The sequence below is a fragment of the Dicentrarchus labrax genome, unplaced genomic scaffold, assembly GCF_905237075.1.
Source record: "Dicentrarchus labrax unplaced genomic scaffold, dlabrax2021, whole genome shotgun sequence".
In the NCBI taxonomy this organism is placed as follows: Eukaryota; Metazoa; Chordata; class Actinopteri; family Moronidae; genus Dicentrarchus; species Dicentrarchus labrax.
This window is the reverse complement of record NW_026136719.1, coordinates 15,219,944-15,246,012: the sequence shown is the minus strand read 5'-3', so window position 1 is coordinate 15,246,012 and position 26,069 is coordinate 15,219,944. Positions and strand designations below refer to the sequence as shown.

The 26,069-nt window shown below is 38.7% G+C and overlaps 1 protein-coding gene across 2 annotated transcripts in view; it reads left to right on the top strand.

Annotated features, from left to right (window-relative positions):
• The window catches only part of fam189a1 (family with sequence similarity 189 member A1), an 87,572-nt gene that overhangs the window by 33,004 nt on the left and 28,499 nt on the right, over positions 1-26,069 (top strand). For both annotated transcript variants that reach the window (XM_051379959.1, XM_051379960.1), the window contains exon 2: positions 6,703-6,759. In XM_051379959.1, the coding sequence (XP_051235919.1) occupies positions 6,703-6,759 (57 nt within the window). The remainder of the gene's footprint in view (positions 1-6,702; positions 6,760-26,069) is intronic.

Genomic DNA, 26,069 nt, shown 5'->3' with positions numbered 1-26,069 from the left:
ATCATATCATCTGTCAGTTTAAGTTGTTTCCTACCAGCTGTGTGTCACTTAAGCTGGAATGCTTAATGGTCTGAATATCATGCTCTGCTGACTAACAGCTATCAAAGTCTTTAAATGTTATCCAACTCTAAAATTGAGACTCTGAACACATTTCTCATAGTGTTAGTTTTTTTTTTCTTGAACCTTTGACTCTTCTTAAACTTCTGCTGGGAAATATTTACAAAGTTAGTTCAAGATTGCCAAAAAAAATTTACTTTTTATTTCCTCTAGATTTGTTTATTGATATCTAATTTTTGCATTTTTCATGCTTTGGCTACTTAAAATGTCCAACTAATTTAAAATGCAAATGGACTAATACTACATATAGTATGCAGTAAAAGTGGATGGACTGTTTCTTTCTATGTGGAGATGAAACCATTATCATCACTATCTTGTTGCTGCTGTTTCTATTCCCCCAGACGTAAATTAAACAAACTCCAAAATTATTTCCTGGGTGTAAACATTTATGTACATATGTATATGAATAACTGTATATATTGTTTTATATGCTTTATTTTCTATTGTATTCTATAAATGTAATTATCTTCATGTGAGGAGCACAGCGGGACTGCAAATTCTCATACAACCTTGTGTTGTATGAAAATAAATAAATGTCCTTGATTCAGAGAGAGAGCTCTGACTGTTTTGACTTTAAATGTCAACAGTTTTCAGCATTACTCAACCGTATATGCTGTACTGCACCAATGCGTCTTATGGCGACTGACTAAAGGTTGTTATAGACGGGACCACAGAACAGCTTTTATAGCAGACTTAAAACTATTTATGGAACGTGTTTATACCTTATTTTGAGGTTCAGTGCAATTTTTTTAAAATGTGTGCAGTTTGTGCAGACTTTAATTTCACATTTTGTTGCCCAGCTTCTCCTCTTTCTGTTGTTTTGTTTTTCTTTGTTTTATGCAGAGCTTTTTAATTGGTCTCTGTTAAAATGCCAGGAAATATTCTAACACATTTAAAGATGCTTCAGCATTTTTTCAGGAGGTTAGTGGGTGTGTGCTGCCCAGGTTTCAGTGACTAATGCTGCTAAGTATTGCATGTTAATCCTGTTCTGGGAGCAGCCAAGGGGAAAAGCCTCCAGTGACTGACAACCAGCAAAACTATCATGGTTCCCACTCTCCTATCATTTCTCCCTTCAAACATACACAATAACACACAGGTACACACATAGTCCTCCATGTGTACATGAGCACACATACATGTATTGCACAGTGGACAGGAAGGATGGCACGAGGGGGGGGGGAAACAAAGTCAGGATGAAGCAAAAAGCTAAAGAACTTTCCCACATTTCAGTTACATTGAGTCTCTGCTGCAGTGGTGGTCATTCAACCATCGTGTGTGTGTGTGTGTGTGTGTGTGTGTGTGTGTGTGTGTGTGTGTGTGTTATATGTAGGCTACCCTTGATATATACAACAATATGACATGGCTGAAGGAAAGGTGCACTTGAATGTGAAGTCTATTTCTCTACTTTTATAATCGTACAAAAGACCGCTGGGTGAGGTACCTGTGCAGGAAAAATGTTAAATAGAAATGAACAAAATGTGCATATTCTTCTGGATTTTTGCATAAAAACATATCAGACACACATAATGGTTCCAAGAAGACTATTAGTAAATGTCTTAATATTGTACATGTCTGGAGGGAATCTTTAAGTTGCATAATTCTGGACATTTTTGATGAGACTTAAATAGTTGGATATGTTACCAGGAACTGCATTGTGAAATGAGCTCAATTCAACCTTGATTGTGCATTGTGCAGTGCTTTTACTCTTTGCTGCCAGGAACAACACCAAGCAGAGAGAGAGAGAGAGAGAGAGAGAGAGAGAGAGAGAGAGAGAGAGAGGGGTTTGTAATAGTGACACAACATCCCTGGACTCCTTGTCGCAGTGGCTGACACCAGTATAGAGCGGGTGAATATTACCTGCAGTAACACAAGCTTCTGTCTTCTGCTGCCTGATGCAGATTTTACCAGCAGTGAACAGAGCAGACTCAGTAGAGATATTATTAGTACTGACGATGCATTGAGACACAGTCAGTTGGATGTCCACTGGATGTGTCTGCAGCTCTCACACTCCTTCTGGGTTCCAATGTCCACTAATGAGACGTTTTAGAAGAGGAGAATATTCAAGCTACCTGTTTCTACTTTGTGGCTGTTGCCTTGCTTGATTTGATTAACTGCGCAGCATGCTAACTTCATTTTGTATCTGCATTTCCTAAATAGTGTTTATTGGCAAAAGGAAAACTGTAGCACTTGCTTCACAGACTATGGAGGAGAACTGACAAAATAAAATGAACATAATGTTGTTTTGCCGTATGTATGTATGTAAATACAACTACTATAATGAAGGGCATCATTTGAAGTTAATTGTCAGTAAGTTCAGCAATTTCTATACATTCACAAGTGAATTTCACACTTCAGAGACGCTGGCTGCTTTGGTGAAAATAGACCCAGCTTGTCAAGATAGTGGAATAATAAATGAGACAATAGACGTTGGCACACTGATTAGAATACCTGCACATTTTCTCTGGCAGTCACAGCAGAGCCAGACAGTAACACAACTGCGTACGGTGGACATTTGTGGGTTGCAGACTTTATTCTAATGCTATCTAAGCATGTGGACTGCAACTGACAATCATGACAAATACTTCAGAAGACTACAAAAGCAGCTTGTGATTGACTTCTCAGCCTGTAATTTAGACACAGGAAGATATTTTATACACTTATCCACCAGATTTGGGTGATTAAATTAAATCTCATTAAAATCAGTGATTGTATCATATTAGTAACACAAGTCATATACAGTTGGATATATCTGTATTGTTGTCCAAAAACAATTTAAAAAGTTATACTGTTGACATGCCAGAGGAGGGAAAATAAAACATTTTCTAAGACGTACACTAATTAATTGTTTGTAATTGTTTTCAGATGATGATGCTCTACGGCAGATAAAGGCAATAATTGCTAGTTTGAAGTTTATTGTGGAATTTGTTGATTATACAAAGATTTTTGATTTTTTTGTTTAAACTTGAGCTTTGTCCTTTGATCCAGGTTTCTATTTATCTGGCTTGTGAGTGAGTGTGTGTGTGTGTGTGTGTGTGTGTGTGTGTGTGTGTGTGTGTGTGTGTGTGTGTGTGTGTGTGCCCAAATGAAATATTGACATCCCATTCGCCAGGTCCTGTGTGTATCAAGGTGAGTGAAGAAGTGGAAGATTGACTAGAGAGTGGAACAAGATGGAGAGGGAAATAGAAATGAGAAGGCTGGATAGAGAGCGTAGTGAAAGTGAGTGTGTAAGTGCAGAAACACACTGTGACTGTGTGGGCGCAGAGCAGGAGCAAGAAATACAGAGATGGAGTGTGATACAGGGAGAAATTGGAAAGGGAAGGATGGCTAAACTGGAAGAGAGAGTAGATATGAAGAAAGTCGATGGAGAGTGGGAAGGAGGGGAGCAAGATGAGGGGAAATGGGGAGAGCATGTTGGTGTTTAATGGAGGGTGAAGAAGGGTGAAAGGCAGGGAGAGACCACGGAGGAATAGAGCGCCAGAGGCTATGAGTACCCTTTGTTCACACACATTTTGATGATACGTGAATTCACACCTACAACAGGGACTGTAAAAATGTAACACCACACCCAGAGTGAAGCGTGCTGAGAAAACAACAAAAACATTTTCAAATCTAAATTTAATCCAATCAGTCATTTCATTTAAAAAAGAAAAACATCTGCTGTCTCGAGTGACATACAGTTTGCGGTAGAATCACTTGGATTTAAATCAAACAGACGGATCAATAGCTGGATGGGAGTAATCGATATTAGAGGGAACCACAGAAGTCACAACAAGATGCGTCCAGATAGCTTGAATTGTTTCAATTTCAGCCAAAGCATCAAACTGCAGAGTAACTGGTTCCAGGTAGATGGAGCACAACATCTAAAAGCAAATCAGTGCTAATGGAAAAACCTAGAGTACCAATAAGTCCCGAGAGACAGTCTCATGAAGTCGTAGATGTAGTAACACAAGATATTTTTATATATTTAGTTAGTTTTAGATAAAAATCCTTGTTTGGATTGAAATGAGTACTTTGTTAAGTTCAGGGGCATCACCATGGTTACAATAACAACCACCTCAGGACACTTTTAATATAAAGCCGGTGTAGACCATACTCCTTATAAAATTATTTATAGAGATCAATCAATTCCCATCATGAGAAAGCACTTGGCGACAGTGGCCACATTCCATTATAGGCACAACCACAATCTATGGGAACCTGCGAGACAAGAAAGCACAAAAACACAAAAAGGAAGAGGCTGAGTTAGTAACAGGTGTTAATCGGACATCAGTGTATACAGGTAGAAAGGGAGTGGAGGAGACTGTTAGAGGACAATCGTGGTTAAAAGAACTGTTGGTTGGAAACAGGAAATGAGCAGCTGCCATGTTAGAGTGAGATGTTTTTGTTCACACATCGCTCTCACCCGACCTCCTCCCTATGTGGACTTTGTCACTCTATAACACCTGACTTCCTTCTTTTCTCCCATCACAATTACTATGGCAGCTAGAGGGTTTTGTCGGTTGAAAGTAACGCCAAAGACGAACTGACCTATTTTTTTCCTCATATTTTCTATCAGGAATTGCTTTTCTCATTGCTCTTACCATGCGTGCTTTTCACAAGAGCACAAAGCTTTGATGTTCCAACTGCGATCCATGCTGTCAATGAAAATCTAACAGATAGATTATTATAAGAACATAGAAGATTGACCTGTAAATTGACAATTTACATTGACGTCACGTTAAACAGCTTGTTCACAAACTAGATTATATTCATATTCTGGCTTGTTTCTTCATTTAACATTCCACTTTAAAAACAATGGATTGTGTAGATATATTGTGTGCTCATGCCACTGTCACTGCCTTTAAACCACTGGTTGCCATTCAATTTACTGAAGATGAAAAACTCACTTGGTCGTCACTGACATGCAGAAGTCTTCAGCATGTTTGTTTTCACGTTTAAGCTCATGCTATCTTAACTGCTAAGATATTTAACATCGATAGTCAAATGTACCATGGTACCAGGTCTATTATCTTATTATCTTCTAAAGTTCTTTATACAAACTCTCACATGGGTTTCCTTTCCTATGCTCTTTAATACTGAAATGAACTACAAAACAAACTGACGTTTCTCTGATGGATTTCAGTAATTAAATAAATAAATAAATACAGAATATCCATGAATCAACACTGGGACCAAACCAAAGCTTTTTTCAGTCTCTGGCAGCAATGCAGTGAAGTGAGTGCAGTTTCCTGTATGGGGGATCATGTTGTGTAAGGAGTGAATCATGCTTTTAAGAAGCTGGGAACGCATAACGCTTTTGAAATCCTAACCAACTGTGGGGAAAAAAAGTGGCGTTGCACTTGAAGTTCACAGTGTTCAACTTTCTATAGCCACCTCAAACGACAGGATCATGTTGTTTGCTTGTTCCCAGCTAAAAGGAAAAGAACGGAGTGAGCCTGTGAACATGATGAGGAGTTTACAAAGAAATCCACATCCACGCTGAAAACACAGGTGACAAATCTGATGGCAGATGGGCAAAGAATTACCAAACACGAGCGACAACTCCCACCTGATCTGTGTATAACTCAACCCATCATGATGAGTTTGCCAGAGAAACCAAAGTGAATCCCATATTGAGAGTCTGTGTTTGTCTATCAGAGGACAGTTTTGGTTCCTTTTTTTTTTTTTTTTTTTTAGTTTTGACCATTATTTTAAATGGTATTTATTGATAACATTGCACTTGCCGAAGTACTTACTGAGATCTGGGGCTGTGAGGCTGTACTTTGGCAAAGCGTTGCTCTGAGCTAAATGCTAACATGCCAACATGCTTACAATGATAATGCTAACAGCAGATGTTAAGCGGTTATAACAGCAACTGCGTTCACCTTCATTGTATTAGCATGCTGTAATTTATGCTAATTAGCACTAAAGACAGAGTCAGCTGAGGCTGACAAGAATGTGATTAGGTTTGTGGGTATTTAGTCATAAACATCATAGTCTAAAGTATTGGACAAAGTTCATCCTTAGGGGAACATGAGTGACCAAATTTCATGGTAATCCATCCAGTAGTTGTTCAGATATTTCACTAAAAGACAAAAATGTCCACTCATGGTGGCGGTAGAGGAAAAATCAGGCTCTCCAAAGTCAGTGGGAGAATTTCATGTCATTAAATTCAATAGTAGGCCAACATTACCGTCCCAAGAGCCTTGAATGGCTAAAAATGACTAACATAGTCAAACTAGATTATGTGTGAACACAATTTAAACTCTGTGGATCTAAGGGTAGAAGGTAATGTCCATGTGCCAAGTAAGATTCACTGTAAAAGAAATCACTCATCTATATTACAAACACTTTAAAAAAAAAAAAAAAACCTGTAGGATCATCTGACTTCACATGTTTCTTGAACCATTAAACTTTTTTTCAGTGATATCACCTCATTTCCCAGATCCAATAGGATGTTGGTAGGAAAACTGCCCAAATATACACAAATAAGCCTCAGATGACATGAAACCAGAATTTCTCTTAAATTCATTACATGACTATCTGTCCATCTTTGTTTCCATGTACTTGTCAGTCACCTCTTACAGCATCTGTTTTCTCTCCCAGGTGCTGCTCTCGGGACTGATCGGAGTGGTGTCATGGAAGAGGCCGCTCTCTCTTGTGGTGAGTGTCCTCTGAACGCCCACCCTCAGCTGCTAATCTAACAGCTCTGAACAAAGCAATAATACCCAAGTGGGAGTCTTTTATTGTGGTGATGGGATGGATGGAGATGTGACAATGTACAAGACACATACTTACATACTGAAACAGATGTTTTGTTTTTCTTCCTGTTAGGATCACCATATGTAGATTAGCACACTACAAGAGAATACAAAATGACAAAGGCATTATTAACTACTCTTTATGATTACCTGAGTTGAATAAAAATAGTCAACACGCTGTCATCTGAGTTTATTAACAATAACACAATGTGACAGAGTGCTGACAAACCCGAACCTTGTTGCTTGTCACGCTTGCAGTTTAGCAGTAGTGGAAACTGTAACTGTCTGTGAACACAGTTACAACCTTGGGGCATGTTCAGGTTGTGTTAAAATCCCTGGATCGCAGCTCCAGTTGTATGTTTTCATAGCCAATGACCTGGAAACTGCAGGACCAAAGTCAGTTAGAAGTCTTTTACTTTTCTTGTCTCTGCTTGCAGATGAATAATCATTGAACTGTATGAGTCAGTTCAAATACACATAGCATCATTCTGGATAGAAACCTGTGTGCTGCCATGTGCGCTGTATGCTCTAAACTCCCACCACAGCAGGTGGACCTGGGCCCATATTTATCAAACCACTGACATTTTTCAATAGAAACAAAAAAATGAAGGGAAAGAATAATGTAAGAGAGCTCTAGAGGTTTCTTAATTTGCAGCATGGAAACAAGATGTGTATGCACACCTTCTGACACCAGTTACTGAGTGATTTTACAAAATATCTTTGGTAATTTATACATTACCTGAATATAAATAATTCACAAAAGGACTACAAAGAAAAATGCTGGCACTGGTTTGTATGCAATCACTTTATCAATATAGCACTAAAATCGCCTTATTATATGATTTTTATGATGTATCTCTTCTGATAGCAAAAGAGTTTTATCCTTCTTTAGTTTGGTTTTCATTTGTTTCCATGTCAGACAATTTCCTATTGATTTATCCCTATTTATACATTTATATTATAACTATTTTAGCATTCTTAAAAGTAATTCTTGAGGCCCAGGGCTAATTTTTATCAAAGAATTACACTGAAGAATTCTCTAAGAGCCAAATGTAGTAGTGAAAATATGTGCATATTTATGAAGCTACTCCCTTCGATTTTCAGCAAAGTGTAAGAGTGGCCATTAAGAGCAACTCTCAAGTGACCACATGATAAATCTGCAAATAATAGGTTATTCTGAATCATGCATATTGCTTCAGCTAATGTAGTATCCATTATGACCAACAATATTTGTTTTTCACTCTCACTCTCTTACTTTTGTTTCCACACTGCATCTTTTGTGGCATTTTTAAGTCGTAAGAAATTTGCTTTATGTGTTAGTAGAAGTAGAAGTGAAGGATTTTTACTTTTCATAAATAAACTAGATAACGTTTTTTTTTTTTATAAATATGGGCCCTCAGTGGTCTTGCAGTGTTGTTTTATATCTGAGTGGTGAAATGTTTCTTTCCTTCCCAATAGTTCCAGTCATTTGTCTGCCATAATAGATCCTGAAAACCTTTAAATGACACATAGGGTGTGTTATAGCCCACACTCCCCTTACCTGTATGTGTGATACATTGCACAACATAAATAATTTTTTTCCTCCTTTGTACTACAAAAAGACATACTGATGCACTCGAGACTCGGGGTGATCATGATGTCTCTCTTTAAAGTGGAGATCAGGATTGGGGTATAGCACAAACAAGCCCCTGCCCAATTCTATTTCACGCTCTTTTAATGCCATAAATAATCTCATCACATCTCTGCTGCTTTACCAAAGCGTGTAGTACCCCTTCCCTCTCCCTGCATATCACTTGTCTTGCTCCCTTTAGTTTTATCACATTGCTTCTGTGCTACACATATCTGCATCCCTTTGTGTAACGCTAGACCACAGAAAGAGATCCGAATCATTTCAGCTCTTGGGGATCAAAGGAAATATCCCATCATTGAGGTGTGAGTAGAAATTGGTCACACGTTTTGCTCTGTAAAAGAGTTAAATCCTCTTACCTCTCTTTCCATAAAATGCATGACTAATTTACTGGAATAGTCTGCACCTGCCAGCATACAGAGACATCACTCTTTGGCCACTGCTTCCTGACTTTAGGGGTCTAAAAGCTATTATCTGGTGTGGTTTTTGTTACTGTTGCATGTAATGTTCAGTCCTGACAGTCAAGCTTTTCCTTTTCTGGCCTTGACCCAGCGCTGACTGGCAGGTGACTAATGCACCGGCTGGACGCTTTCAGTCCTGGCAACGTAGCACCAATCCATCTGCCAACTGTGGGTGGCCATCGTGATTCGTAAACCATTCTCCAAACCATTTAAGTGTATGTGTTAAATACTTGATTTCTTAGCTGTGTTATTCAAGATTAGTCTCTTATATGATAAAACAATGTCCATGGGCTAATCTGGGGAGTTTAGTCATTTTACAGAGATTATTAATCTGCTGCTATTTTCATAACTTCAAGCAAAACATGCCAAATATTTGATGCTTCCAGTTAAGTGTGTGTGTAGGGTGCTTTTTTATTTTATTGGACTGTTATGTAGTTGGATCCAGCAGCCGGTTAAGGACCCACAAGGTGTGAGCCGTTAATACACTTAGCTTTGCTCAAAGACTGGAAACAGGGGGGAAACAGCTAGCCTGACTCTGTCCAAAGGTAACAAAAACTGCCCATTATATGTCTTGTATGTCTTGTTCTGTAAAAAATATGTGAATGCGGGGTGCCCTGGTAGCTCACCTAGTAGAGCTTATTCCTTGTTGCACTGGTCATGGGTTTGAGTCCAGCTGGACCTTATTTTATGGCATTTCAAAGACTAAATGATTAATTTAAAAAACAAACAAATGAACAATCAAATCAATTACAAAAATAATCATTAGTTGCCTAAAACAACTGGTATAAAATGTTAAGATAGATAGATAATTATAATCTCAATATTTTGAGATATTTAAACAATTTTGCAGCTTTCTGAGATCTTTGTATGTACATTGAAGTATTAGAGACAAATACGAGTTATAAATAGATGTATAAATATAAGACGAGACAGGGTATAGAGAGGAAAGCTTGTGTAACATCTTAGGTTCTGAAACATTGCAGTCAAGTCAGCGTATGACATCTAGTGCAATGTCTGGATGGTTGAAGACTGAATGTTTGTATGCCAGAATGGAAAAACCAGGTTCACTATTGTGGGGAGAGAAGATGTGTTGAATATGAAATTCTGTCTACCCCAACTCTTTGTAAACTTCACATCAAAGGTATATTGAAATATTGTGCTTGGAATGAGAAAACACACCGTGTCCATGTTTGAAGGAAATACTCCTCGTCCACCTTATCTGAAATAGCTAATAAACATTGTAGTTTTTTATTTAGTCAAGTCTGCTGCATTAATGCCACAGCAGATTTACTCCGTATCACTCGGAGGCAGGAGAGAGACAAGACTACCTGCAGTCTTCTGCTGTTTGTGACTGTGATGGATTATGTGTTTAGAGAGAGACAAAAAGACAGAGTGAGAGTTAGAGGGCGGTGAATCCTTGTTTGCCCTGTCGGGAAACACGACAGTGATAGTCTGCAGTATAAAGTATTTGTCTGAGGAAGCCTCAACTGTTTTTGCTTTGTTTTTTTTCATTCGTTTTCTATGTATTTGTACAGTACACATAACGAATACCTCTACATACCTCTCTATATATTTAATGCACAGTTAATTCCATTTTAATCAATGCAGTTCCAATGCAGAGCTTTTCTGTGCCAGTACATCATCACTGAGTTTTATGACTCTATGAAATCCGTCGCTTTGCTCTGTGGGAATAGAAACTTTTTCCGTTCCTTTGTGAGAATGTTGAAGCTATTAAAAAGTGAATAGATTTTAAACTCAAATTAAACGATGGGGCGTATGTTTAGTGCACTATATAGACTGATTTTGACTGTTTTATCAATTTCCTCTAACTCTTAGCAAGAAAGCAAGTAAGTACATTTTCTAAAATGTTGAACTTTAAGACTATAGACTTAGTCTTAGTTTAACCTGTATTCTCAGATTTTAGTTTATTTATATATCAGTCTGGCTGTTTCATTCATAAAAAGAAAGCGATATGTACTTTGTCCTGAAGTGATACTTCTCTGGACTGAAGTGCAGCATGGAGAGATTTAAATAATGGAGAGGACAGCAGTGTTAAGGTGAAACTCAGCCCTGCACTTGTGAGATGTCAGGTAGCGAGAGAGTCTAACATGTGCAGCTACTTTACATTCATGTTTCCACAGAGATGGAAGTACAAGTTCTTTAGTGACAGGGTTGCACAGGGTTGGATCCATGCTCTGCAGCTGAACCATGGTCTGAATGCCACAAAGTGCTTCCCTGCACCACTGACTTTGTATATGTTAAGTATATTCCTGTTTATGCAGCAATGAATGATTGAGGATGTTGATTCTGTTTGTGTTGCACTGCTACTGTGATTAACTCATCATGCAAATTTTGTAGAAACACGTTATGTCTGTCGGCCAATTTGGTCCAAACAACAATATCTCAGCAACCTCAGCAACTATTGTAGTAAAGAAATCCATGGGATTTTTCAGTGATCGCTATTGGCTATATTGAACTATATGAGCCCCATTCGATATTTTGTTTAACGTGCAAAGCTTTCATGCACAGCAATGCAGTGCAGCAATCATCAGCTCTCCACTGTCTCTCTCCTCCACTCTGCTGAGCTGTATTAATATTAACGTTCCTTAAGGCACCGCCCTTAAAGAAGGGAAACGATAGCCAATAATTGATTGATTCAGTCGCATTAAATACACTAAACTATCAGTCAACACTTTTGAACCAGACAGCTGTACAACCTCCATATTGCTGACCACTGTGATTGACCCTTCAGCTAAGAGACGCTCCGTGTTGCATTTTATAACTAAACTATGAGCAGGACACACACTTTTACTTTCTGACAATCTGATGTTTTTACATCACAGATGACAAAAAAGGCATTAAAATGTGAGGTAGGCTAAAACATGAGACTCTTAGCCATGTTTCAACCACAGGAACTGCTGATATAGGACACTAAAGTGTGGTGCTGAACAGAAACAAAAAGGAACAAATCGTCAAATCTTTGTATTGAAAAGCCAAATCCAATTCGACTGACAAAATTCAGGGTCTGGTACAGCCCTAATTCACATCATTGTCTTAATCGGGTTACTGTAATTTTGGACTATTATAGACTCTATAAATGCATTCACCAGCTGGTTAGAGCTTGTGGAACAAGGAGAAGAAATATTTTCTTTACTGCACTGTCTATAACCTACTGTTTCATTTTGTATTCAATTACTGTCAGAAAAAAATTAATTCAAGTTCATGGCTGCTCTTGCCTTTCACTATAATGCATTAATCACCTGAGCTACAAAGGTTTATCTCAACGCCAGCAAGTGCTCGACCTATACTGTATGCCCTGAGAATATTAAATCTGCTTCTCTGCTGGGAAAATCTCTTTTCAGGGCTGGCCTCTTTTGCTCATTGTTTTCAATGGAAATGAGACGCTGTTGTACGTTCCCAAGAGTGCTTCAAGCTAAGCACATTTTCAGCACTCATAACACTGTGGACTCTTTGAGAATACTTTAATTATTGCAAACAATAGCCATGACCAGCGCTTCTTGAACTGAAAACTGTACGGTAAAACAGAGGCGTCCGGTAGTCAGAGAGACCAAGTAGTCACCGCGGTTTGGTGCACCGATGCATCCATTAACCTTTAGAGTGACAGGTTGGACCCCGAGCGTGTTTCTGGCATGATCCGAGGGATATGCTCATGCCTTTGCTACCTGCTCGTACAGGCTTGGGACACTAAAAACAATCTTTCATTTTTGATCTGTAAAGATTAGAGAGTGTCATCATGTGCATTCAACCCCATATATCTTACACCATTTATCAATGCTTCTGCAGCTACCTCCTAATGTGCTGCACATACTGTACATACAGGCCTGTAGCTGACTTTAAGGTCATGTCCTCATTTTCAAACAATCAGTTAGTGTTAAAACAGCAGTTTAAGTTTTAAGCACATAAGCATTATGTTCACTGAAAAAGGAGAAAAAAGGAAAAGTCACTAACCCAAATGTACACATGTTGCCAGTACAATAACAATGCAATCTCTTAAGTGTTTGCTGAAATACAGTGTTTTTAAAGTGCAATAACAAGGTTTCTTTGCAGCTAGGAAATGTATTGCCACCATAACACTGCGGCAACATTTGTCAGGTAACAGCTCGTAGTCACCAAGGCAACCCTGAGGCAAAGAGTTATGCACACAGGCTAACAGTTTTGATTCAAATGTGAGAGATCCTAAAATAGTGCCTGAATATTTTTTTGGCAAACTCAAAAGGCCTGAAAAAGAAACATGGGAAGATTGATGACTTTCAGCTCTCAACTTTGTTCGTCCCCGGAGGGCAATTGGTTTTACAGCATGCCAAAGAACAAAACATAACACGACACATGATGACGAGATGATTTATAACATCTTACTTTAGCATAAACCAGTGGTAAAATGTCCATTTCAGGGCTGTCCCTACAATGGACGATGTATAACGTTACTTACCAGAGCACTCTGCGCTGTATGGTCAAAAGGGCATCAGCTCCCCTCTTTTTTAACAATAAAGACACACATATACACACACAAACCCATGCTTCCCTCATCTCCAAATATCTATCTAACGATGCACACAAATCACAGCACATACACATCATAACCGTAGACTTTCCATTATGATCACATAACTACAGGAGGGCCAGCAGGACATCGGTGAAAGGGTTTATGAGGTGCTCTCTGTGACAGCTTATGACCCTGCCAGGCCATAAATATTACTGTAGCTGATGAAAGAGGGAGGAAGAGAGAGAGAGACAGAGAGAGAGAGAGAGATGGCACGCTGACTGATTGCAACGAGGAAACAGACATCTCTACGCTGGTGGAATGAAGATTTATATTCAGACACCAGAGCAACAAAAAATCAAAACTACACAGTTTGCAAGTGCCATTTTTTATCATTCAGTTAATGAAATGATTAAAAGGCTGTGCATCAGACCGGTATAGGCGGAGATGGTGAGTCTATCCAACCCAGTTCTGCCCTCCAATAGTTGAGCATTTTTCATTCAGACCTAAATGGACAAATTAATCCTCTAAGTAGGAGTGAAATTAGCCAATTAGCAGCCTCTGTTCCTGGCTCTGTGGCCAGCAGGGATTGGTTTGTGTGCATTTTTTCTGAGCTATAAGTGGTCTAACTTATTGCTTTGGGCCCCTGGTTTCTGGCCCCAGACAGACAATTTTGGACTCCTCCTTAATCCTAAATCATTTTGATGTTCTTCTCCCTTTTCGGTTGGCTATTTCCATGAAAGCACAGAGTCAATTTAATCTTTTGTCACTTGACAAGACTAGAAATCTCATCGAAATAAAAATACAGCTGTGGGATGCTTGGTGTAAACAAGAGTTATACACAAGATACATGATGTCAGGGACTATTTTAAAAATCTCTCCTGCTTAGATGTTTGTGAACAAACAGTAAACAAGGGATGTTCTCTGGTTTTTACACCCAGCACTATCATGCCCTCTGAGGGTAGCATTAAATCTTTAATTCATGAATAGATAATAAGAAACAAAAGCACAATGATGAGAAACTGCAGCTTTTAGTCTTCAGCGGTTTGGTTGTCTTTTGATCTTAATGATCCCACAGCGGATTATATATAGTGGTGTTGTTCATAGTATGCTGTAAATATAAATGAAGAGGTGGGTGGTGACAGAAGTACGGCTGTGCACATGTGTTAAAATGAGTTTGCAGCTATATCATGGAAAGATAATCATTATTGTGGTTTTGTGTTTTTTCTTTGAACATAAAGTGCCCAGGTATTAGTAGAGAAATTTTCATCCATCTTCAAACATTAGCAAACCCTATTAGGCCACCGTGGTTGTAACTGCCTTTTAGGGCATTATTTCTGGGGAAGAATAATGGTGTGTTTTTAGAAACTGAACCATTTCTGTACAGTTTTAACACACTTGCAGGTGTGTTGCAGCTGTACAGGGGTCCCAGGAGATGCACTGGCTCTGGAGACTTGACTTTACAACTGGTAAAGCTAGAAAACTAACAGAATTATATTTTGAATACTTTCTATCAGGGAAATTTGAGGAGGGTGACCTAGTGTTAGAGAGGCGTAATCATTGCTTATTAGTGCCCGTTTGTTTATTCTATATTTTTTCAAATAGTAATTCACCAGTATGATTCCTGGCTAGCTTTCTAGTGGGGCTTTTTCTTAAATAATCCCAAAAAAGATATAGTAAACTGACTCCAATCGCTGCTAAAGGATACATTCATTTGCTGCAAGATTTAACCTATTGCTACAGTAACTTGATTAGATGAGCTACATTAAAATAAATCTTAATTAGCTTTTCTTTTTACTACGTAGACATCTTTCATGGCTTGATCAGTCAAGGCAGATGGCCGCCCACCTAGAGCTGGGTCTGCTTGAGGTTTCTGCCTCTTAAAAGGACGTTTTTCTTAGACGTTGTAGCGCTTGCTCATGGTGGGAATAGTTGGGTCTTGTAAACAATTTTATAAGGACTATGGTCTAGACCTGCTCTACATGAAAAGAGTCCTGAGGTAACGTCTGTTATGATTTGGTGCTATACAAATAGAACTGAAATCGCAATTGAAAATGAAAAGAAGCAATTTTATATTTAGCTTTGCCAAGACTTGTGAAATGATGGTAAGGTTGATATATTCTGCATTTTGCATATTGGTATATGATATCAGAGAAATTAAAATGAAGAATAAGACAGCAGATATAGCATTTTACTTCATAAGAGCAGCAAGAAGAAGCCAGCTGAGGCTTGGGAGAGTGACAAACAGGGTAACATGGAGAAAAAACAGACAGACTCAGACAGCGAGAGAAAGGAGCCCCCGCTGATCCCTGGCCCAGGTGGACCTCTTTTTTCATGTATCTATTGTATAGAGAAAAATAAAAGGATGAAAGGACGTCTTTTTCTAGTCAGTCCAAAATATAACTCTTGCAAATGTTCAAATGCCACATTGACAGCATATAATAATGATAATAGTATCATAGCTGACGAGAAAATCACTGCAGCCATTCAAACCAGAAGCACACGTACAAAATTATTCTTGTGCTCTTCTTTGTTATTGTTAAGCATCACAAATAGGCTCCTCTCCTCTCCCTCCTGTCACATTGGTGCCAATCTCTTTCTATAGCAAACGGTTAGAACTGTGTGTGACATTGCAGTGATTGTGTTTTTGCCAAATAGAGGCATTAGAGGCAGGGTCCACCAGTTTATTTTCCACAGTTGACTGAACAACTAGTGCTCTGTGGTCACTTGTCAGGGACTCGAGACGTAATTGTGGTTTGCACACAATCATGTCAGCCATATTTCACAGCTGAGTGAGTTGATACTGCGGCATGACTGCAGCCCCTACTTTACAGCCCTGGCAGGCCTGGCTTATAGTTAACCCTGTACTCAGTGGCTGGGTGAAGGGAAACCACCTTTCACACACTTGTGACCTTCGATGACAGGAGGAAGCACATGAATGAAGTGAGGGCTGGGGCAGTATATTATACAACTGCGTACCTTTATAAGGACATTAATGTTACATTAGCATTGGTGTACATTAGCACTGGTGTGCATTGTCACATTAACCATCTTAATCACAACCTGCACTGGCCATCAGCAAAGTACTGACATCAAAAGTGGTAGAGAAAAATGTTTAACACAGCAGATACACTACTGACTGCTAATGCTACTATTACTGTAAAAGACATTAGACTGTAGAAACAGCTGTTGTCTTGGACAATTCTATAAATATATAAATAAAATTGAATATAACATTGCATTACATAACACTGGCATTAACTGACTGGCATCAGCTGCTTCAGTCATGCCTCACAATCACGGGGTCATTCAGTGGCTCAGTTCACAAGTAAGGTGGCCATTATAACCTCACACTGACACTCTGACTCTCACTATTGCTCTGCTGATACCTTGATGTTGTTTGATGCTGTCGCTGCCTCCAACACCTCAACCTTTATGACCAAGATTTAATGTTTTATGTATGTGTATCAAAGGGTGATTTAGAGGACTACCCACTGCTGTCTTTTCTGCCAAATCTTACTGTTTATGTATTTTTTGTAAATGGTCAATTCTTTGATGTAAGTGACTGAACAATGCAGAAATATTGTGTGATGTGACTAAATACAATTTATTTTTTAATAGAAAATGTACACAGATCATTTTGTATATTGTGGTAATTTTTGCATAAAATATATAAACAATTATAATTGCACATACCTTTAAAATACAATTTGTCCTGGGATTGTTTTCCTTTTTTAGTTGAGAAAGTAAAATAGGAAGGTGAAAGAAAGACTGTAGAGAAGACATGTTTGCTGTGTTGAGTAAAGTGTGTGCATACATGTTTCAGGCAGGGATTGCTGGGTCAGTGTTTGAGAGCGCCAGACAACATTATACTGCCGCTCCCGCAGGACAGACATAAAGGAACATGCTACACTAGCTACTGCTACTTGCTACTCCAGGAAGGCAGCATGATTAGCAACATCGATCTTCACTGCCTCTGGATCATTGACAGGAGAGAATGAAAGCTGAAAGCCCTGAGTGTGAATAAATATTAGAGCTGAAGTTTGTTTTTATCTGCCATGAATTGATTGTTCATAATGAATAAAGAAAAACTCCCGTGAGACTGGTAAGAGTAAAGTAGTCCCACAAACAGGCATTGATTCCTTTGACAAGTGAAGGTGTACTGCGACATCAGAGCAACTCATATGTCCTGAAATAGGAGATGCAACATATATCATCATGATGTAGCTTTAACCTATGTCCTATTTCATAAAAATAGACAACACACCTTGTTTTTTGCTTCATGTAGTTCTTCATGTATGTGTTGGGCCTGTGCATGTGTGTGCCACTTAATACGTGGTTGTACATATCTATAATATCTATAGACTAATAGGGAGCTCTTATCTTGGTTATTATTTTCCTTTGATGTGACATGTGGTTATTGCTTATTAAGCAAGCAAACTGTCTTTGTAAAAACACTGACTGCCACTATATAGAGTTTCTTAACTTAACATGCTGTTTAGTAACGAAAATGCATGCATCTACAATAGCTGAAGTTTTCAGAACAACTGAAAAATGCTGCTCTATGTGTTGAGAAACATGGTTTTAATTGGACGGTTATGTTATCTGTGTGCGGCGTGTTTCTGATATATGGTAATGGTTTCTTTCCGTTTTTTCCTTTCTAACAATGTAATGTAGACTACACAAAATGGAACACGGCAACATCTGTTTCTGGTGCAAGACTACTACAGCATATTGTGTACCCAACTTCCCATGTACAAAAAAATTATCCCACAAGGGCAAAATCAAATCCTCACCCTAGAGGGAATGTCAGACATAAAGACTGAATTAGACAAAAGCACAAACCAGTCCCTGCAGGAAGTTGCAATGTTGCAATCAATTAACGCAGATTCAAACAACCCCTGTGAATTCTTCACAATCTTGTGATGTTGTCACTGGAAAGATTCTGCAAATTTCACCAATCATAGCAGTCCCCCTTGAAAAACGTTGAGCCATACGTCACCAAACTCATCTCACTTGTTTTTTTAGAAAAGCCGCTGTGAAATGAGACATTTTAGGCAATAACGATCCGCAAAAAAAAACGTGAAAGGGACTGACAAACATACTTCAACCTATTCAAATTATGAACAAAGGGAGGTACAGGCTCTATTCAATTACTTTATATGTATCCTCTTGAAATCGTTGAGGGTGTCAAAAAAGCAACAGCAACAGTCCTTAGAATTCACATGTCAGGCTTACATTTTGTATATAATGTAATGTGATTTCCTCTATTTATTTGTCCAGCGGTTAAAATGCTGCCGCTGCCACCTGCCATTCTGTGTAATTAGGGAGCTGTGAAGCAGCTCCAGGCTCTAGGTTTTTATTACAACTGTAAGTGGGCATGTAGACCCACAAATGCACAACACATGCAGACATACAGTACAGCAGACATAAAACCAGCACTCAGTGACACATGCCATGATGCACATATACAGACACATGAAGAATTCAGGAGAACTGACGCACACTATTTCAGATTTGCCTCTGTGTTTGTATTGTATGTGTGTGTGTGTGTGTGTGTGTGTGTATCTTGTCTCCTTCTTCCTTAGAGGCCTGTTATTCTCTGACTTGACCCAGATGGAGAGGCTTTTGTGGGAGATGTAGCCTACTGCCAACTGAGATGGGCCCCGCAGGACCACCTGTCAGAAGCTGCTAAGGAAAACAGAGAGACAGGAAGTGTGTGTATCAGACAGACAGACGCATAGGAGATGAAAACAAAAGTGCATACGTGTGCGAATGTGTGAGCTGAGTGGAAGGTGGTGTTTTAGGTGGAGAGGCAGTGCGCACAAAGAACAAATCTGCAGGAAATGTTGCATTACTTTGAACAGAAGGAAAGCCCTTAAAAATTGCTTGGGAGAGGATTACTCACATTCACGTGTCCTCTGTAGTATTTTATGATTTTATGGTTAGATTTTCTTTTGTTTTCTTTTAAGTTATTTTACAGAGCTGGCAGGGACTGGTAAGAAGAGAAAGCCCTGAAATGAGAGATAGCTTGATGTGCTGTATAGATAGATAGATAGATAGATAGATAGATAGATAGATAGATAGATAGATAGATAGATAGATAGATAGATAGATAGATAGATAGATAGATAGATCGATCGATCGATAGATAGATACTTTGTTTATCCTGAGGGAAATTCAAGCATCCAGTAGCAGCATACAAACATACATTAGACATACATTAAACATACATTAAAATTAAAATTAACATTCAAATTAAAACAGTGCAAATGGAGGAGGAAATTGTCCATTGTCTATTGTCCTCCCTGCCTTGACTGAGAGCTGATGTACAGTCTGATGGCCAGGGGGGTGAAAGAGTTTTTAAGTCTGTTGGTGAAGTCATTTTAGAATTTTTACTCAAAGGGATGTGCACACAAAGCTTTAAATACACAGTTAAACTGAATTCATATGGAAACATAAAAGTGAGAAAAGGAGCTTTCCCCAGCCAGGTTTCCATCTAAATAAAGCAACATTCTTACTCAAATGTAAGAACATTTGCAAAAGAAAAGGCACATTTATGCATGTTTTTATCCACTACTATTATGCAAATATTAGGAGTTAGTTCATCTGGATATTGCCCCGTCAGGTGTCATTAACCATTGCAAAAAGGAGAGGGTGCAACAAGATGACGTCCTTGATGGAAATATCGAATTTGTTTCATGTATTAATTTGATGAACGGTTACAGTCTCCTCATTGCTTTATACAAATCTGATTTTTTTTGTTTGCTGCCATTTTTAATCCCTTCAGTGGGGCAGGAAGCATCAGTGGATATTTAAGTCACATGCTTCATGATTGCCTCAGCCAATCGTAAAAACGCTTTAGCAATATTTTTGCGAGTTCTTTTATTTTCATTTCTGCCATTTCCACTCAGGCTTTTAATTTTTTCATATCACATATTGTTTTAATATACTTTTAGTTAGCCCATATTTTGTGTGTATATCAAAAATACTTACCCATCCCTGTAATAAAACTGTGTTTCACCTTTTGGACAGGCATAGTGAAAGAAGAATCTAGCAAATGAAACATTAACATAGCTTGTAACTTTTATGATGTGGTTTCTTGCACAATGCTGGTTATTCAAATCTACATTAAGCAGGAGTCAACTTGTTTGGATGGAAACAATCCAAACAAATTGACTACTAAATAACCACCACTAAATATCAAACAGTTGCCCACTTTCACATCCAGCAAACACAGACCAACAGACCAACTGTAAGCCCAATAATCCTTTCTCTATTTTGCTCTGTTTTTGCCTGCACCAGCACCCGAGAAAAGGTTTCAGGGTCTTAAGCTTGCTAGATGCTTGGACACATTTATAGCCACTGGGCACCTTTGTCTGCCTTTTGGTGCTGGACAGTTAACATACAGTGGGTTACTTGGAATTTATTTGTTGGTAACAGCAGCCTTCAGGGCTTGATGAATGAAACCAATCCAATAAATGTGCAGGTCATAAAACCAAAACATTCAGCTAAAAGGCTAAAATGCATTTTAGGGCTGTAAAGTTGAATAATTCTCTACAGTGTATACATACAGTATATAAATGCATGTTTAAATTAACTGGTGGAATGGTAGTCTTGATTGAAATTAGGAAACAGTACATTTCAGTCTATATCTATTAAAGTTGTTTCAGTGAGAGTAAAAACATACTGAATGTGGGACATACAAATGCACCCAATGATATAAAATACAGAAGGGTTTCACCCTGTACATTATTTATTGAAATGATTAGTCGCACTATACATACTCATACTTTCACATGGTATCTGAATCATAACCAAACAGAAAGACAACCTATTTCAATATATTTAAACAGCAGCACAGTGGAATGAGCTACTGTAAAGACCTCACACTCACTCCACATAAAAGCCCTTATTTCACTCAAGTTTCACCAGCAAGCTCACCAAGAACTGCGTGATTGGGTATTTCCATTTATCCCTGCTCCTGTCACATTTTAACTGGTTTAGGAAAAATACTTAGTAACATATAAAAAGAAGATTTATACCAAGAGATAGTGGCCCTGCTGTGATGTGGCCGTAGGCACAGGGACAAAGGCAGAGACAGAAGCAGAGACAGAAGCTTTGGTTTTGTTTTGATAAATTTTCTTTGGTCCCTGGCCAAGAAAGAAATATTTTCCCGTTGCTAAGCAACATCCTCATCTTTCCACCATCCTTTGTTAAAATCTTACAATTCATTTTGGCTTAATGTTGGATATTTATCTGAATGTATTCAACTCCAACTGTGTTTCTAGTAACAAATGTTAGAAGTAAGAAGCTGATCTATTCATCAGTTCTCATAACAGTACCTGAAAATCTAAATTCAAATATAATCCCATGTTCTGTGCTGGCAAATAATTCCTTGTTTCTTTGTTGCAGTGAAATCTGTTTAGCGAGCGCCATTGGTTATGAATTTGGTTAATTATGTGTAAAAAAAAAAATAAATAAAAGAAAGTCAAGGACACCTTGCTCAAGTAGCCAGGTACAAATATTAAGTGATTACAAGCTCTTGTAGAGTGTTTCTCATCCAATCACAATGCAGCATCAGGAGTAAACGTTGTATAATTAACCATAAACGGCAGCCGTTGATGTGAGCTGTGTAAACCTGGTGCACAGAGCTGAAGTGTCTTGCTCAGGGACACTTAAGCAGGGTGGATGTCTGCCAACATGGAGGCTTCACCCCAAGCGCTCCTGTTGAAGAGTGGTCTCTCTAAAGCCACCTCGCTGCCAGCCTGAATAAAGAGTGTGTGTTATTTTTTTATACACCAGGCGAGCTGAAAGAGAGAGTACAAGGATGTGTGTGTGTGTGTGTGTGTGTGTGTGTGCGCTCTTCAGGAGTGTTTTCCCCTCTGGTCACAGTTTGCCTGTCACCTCTGGTCAGTTTGCATTAGCACTGCCACTCTGCGTCTCCCACTGCTCCTCAGATCACCTCCTCTCTTCTCACACTGTGTATCTGCCAAGAAGGCATTCAAATGAGAGATGGAGTCGGAGCATCTTTGCTCTAATAACCAACTTCACTCTCAACAGCTGGTAGAAGGAAGAAGAGGGTGATTAAAGAAGCTTCTTTCGAGCAGTGATTCCCACCCAGGGGAGCTTGCTCACATCACCCCCCCATGCAGTAGTTTAACTGCATTGTGTGAACTGTGTCAGCTCAGTGTCTCTGGCCTCAGGCAACGTTGTACTACTGATTCTGACACTTTGCTGCGTTGTTACAATACCTGTGTAATTTCACGTTTGATCATTCAGAAGGTGCACTACAGGAAGCGATTGCGGCAGGAACTTGGTTTCTAACCATTTTATTGTTCCTCCTCATTCAGACTGTTCAGTATAGTTACTGCAGTTGCAACTCTGACATGGGACACTGCTGCTTGTTTCCCGTTTCCAACGACCTTGAGCAATCTTATTGTAGCAATGATGATCAAGATCCCCTTACCTTCATGAAGTAGCAATTTTAACCCAAACCATCATGTTTTCCTAAACCTAACCAGGTCGTTGTTGTGCCCAAAACTAGCCAAACCTTACCCATAGTGTTGTCACATCATAAAGAGTCAATGGTTTTGGAAGGCACATAAATATGATGTCCTACTGATCAAGGAGTTAAATCAAAAAACCCTTCTATGTGTTGTTCTAACAACTTATTTTGCTGAATAATATGGAGGACTCGGCAGATCCATGATTTATTCAAACTAGTGCAGTGCCTGTAGGAAGTATGTATTGCTATAGAAAAGTGGGAGGTTAAGTAGCTTTTTCATGGACGGCCAAATGAGGTTGTATTTGAAGGTGTAGCAGCTACAGACGAACATCCACAGATTCCCATTCCAGCTTTTTGTCCTTGCGTATCCGGATCTCCTCAGACCGGACTCGTTCAGTCTCAGTAATCCACAACAGTCAGTTTAGATGCACAGAACGGGACCGAACAGCCGGCAAAATCCGCTGCAGGTATAAAGCCGCCCGCGCCGCTGCAGGTATAGATCAGCGTGTTTCTTAAGGTGTGTCGTGGGGGTGGGCTCTGCAGTGATTGGCTCTGGTGCGCACGTGGCTATGGTGGCTATAGTTGACAGTCCTAGCGGAATTCGCAAATAATTTATGAAATAATTTATTAACGGTATCTTTGTAGTCCAAACAAAGCCGACGTTGCACACCCTTAAACCACACAGCAGCCATGTTGAAACTCTCAGGTCAGTCTGATCCTGATCTACAGAGATATTTGAGGCACACACACAGACTGACAGACAGAGATTTCTTGCTTTTATAGAGAGTTATCAGGCTTTAAAGAATGAGATGGCATACAAGAAGTCACATGTTAACCTGGTTTGTCCACAGGTGTACAGTGTATATATTTGATCAGACAAAATCAAAGGAGAATTTGTAGAAGTTTAAGGAGTCTATATGGTTACATGCATTTTCAGTTTGGAACTTTTTTGCCCAAATTTCTGTGGTACTTCCTAACTTTTCACTTTTTATTTTGCTGTTTTAATCACTCTGAGGATTTACAGTTTTAGCATTTTTACTGTGGAAATATCATGTTTCACATCCTATTTATATTTACACCAGACTTATACTTACGTTGTCCAATTTACACTCTGTTTTTTAAGTTTGGCCAGATCTTAGAGTCTATATGGCCATTTCTTGTAGCATCACATTTTGTAGTAATAAGACTGTCAGTCTTCCCTTTGGATGTTCTAGAGACACATAAGGAAGAACGGTGTCTTTTCTTTTATGAAAGCCTCGGAATATGGAGGTGCGTAAATGATAATTGCAAATGGCAAAAAGAAAATTGATTTATTTCTTGTGGTTGTAATTTGGACTAGAAGGCTATTTATGCCGAGTGATTTTAACCAATTTACAAATCCAATTATGATAATCACTCCAATAGACTTATTTGATTGGAATTTTTTTGCACCTTTTTCAATAAGCAAACTATTTTTGGGGGGGATGATTAAATGTATCTCATCACTGCCAATTCCTAGTTTACATCTGTGCTTTAACTTTGTATGTGTTTATTTTATTGTCCTTCAAAGTCAGGCTGTTGAAATTCATATCATTCTACTCATGCAATAACATTAAAGGAGCTGAATGAATAAAAGGAAACAATATGAGATGCAGTTTGCTCCACACTGTGAAAAAACCTGATGATGCACTCTGCTGTTTCCCACATAGACTAAAAGATGTCCCCCTTGAGGCAATTTGGGAAGCTTTTTGAATCCTGCTGTCTCGTTTTTTTCTCTTAAATCCTCTCCCCTGCGTTTATATCACATTATTTCTCTCAACATATGAATGCGCACACCTACAGTAGCCAAGTTTGATTCTTTACTTCTATCTTCCACATGCTTTTATCATGTTTAAAATGACAGGAAGTGGCAGGTAAGGGATTGGACAAAAGGGATGAGAAGGAGAGAAAGCCGGGCAGAGTGTAAAAGAGCATGGTTGGCAGGGTGAACAGGAACCTTTCGACTCGAGATAAAGCCTGATGAATGATGTCCTTCCCTAAGGCCCTGAGAAGCAGGAAGTGTGGCTCCATATTAATTAGAATATGAATTAGATAGACCCCCTTATCTGATGGCTCATAGAAGCGAGAGCAGCATAATCCAGGCGGCAGCCGCATCAGAGGTGTTTCAATAAATAGTCACAGCCCAGTTCATGCTGCTATCCTTCCACTTCACTTTTAGCCTAAAATAAAAAGCAAAAGAGTTGTTGGATGTTAATAGCTTAGTTAGTGCATTATACTTTTTCAAACATACAAATATATGTTTTAGATTATTATTATATTTATGGGGTTGACACAAAAAACATTGCCTAAGACCTGTACCCCTGTGGATTTGTCCTCAATTTCACTGGAAAACATTCAAAACAATGCGAAATACAACATGTCTCAAGGGGTCTCTATGATCCTTTGATTAATATTTAGCAATACTAGAAGGTTTATGTGCAATGGTGAAAGATTAGGAGCAGCACAAGAAATTCCACTGACAGAGAGCAGGCTGCTTATGTATATCTTATTGGTACTTGCAGCTGCTGGCATATATATTATATATTATATTACTGTAGCACAGATGTGCTTTACATACTTTGCCAATGTCAACATGCTAGCATACTAACAAAGACAATGTTGACATGCAGGTGTTAAGTACGTGTTTACCACCTTGAATATCTCAATTTCAGTTTAGTATGTTGGCATGTTAATATTTTCTAATTAACTCTCAGCTGAGGCTGGCAGTAATATCAATAGTTTTGCAGGTTTCTTGTCATAAACCAAAGTATTGGACAAAATCCAATTTTGATGTGATGATGGCACTAGAGGAAAAGTTGAAGGATTACCAGAATAATTACAATTCCTCCTATGTATCTATGCTATGTATCTCTCTGCCAGATTTTATGGCAATACTTAAACCACAGATGTCTACCTTCTGGTGGCACCAGAGGAAAAGTCAGGAGATCACCAGAGTTAGAAGATTTCATCATCTGAGGACCATGAATGTCAGTGGCAAAAGACAAAAGAGAAAACATATAAAGAGACAGAACTCCTCTTGGACAAATTTCAAGTCAGGAAATAATTTTAGAAAAGCCCCTCAAATTTTTAAACATGA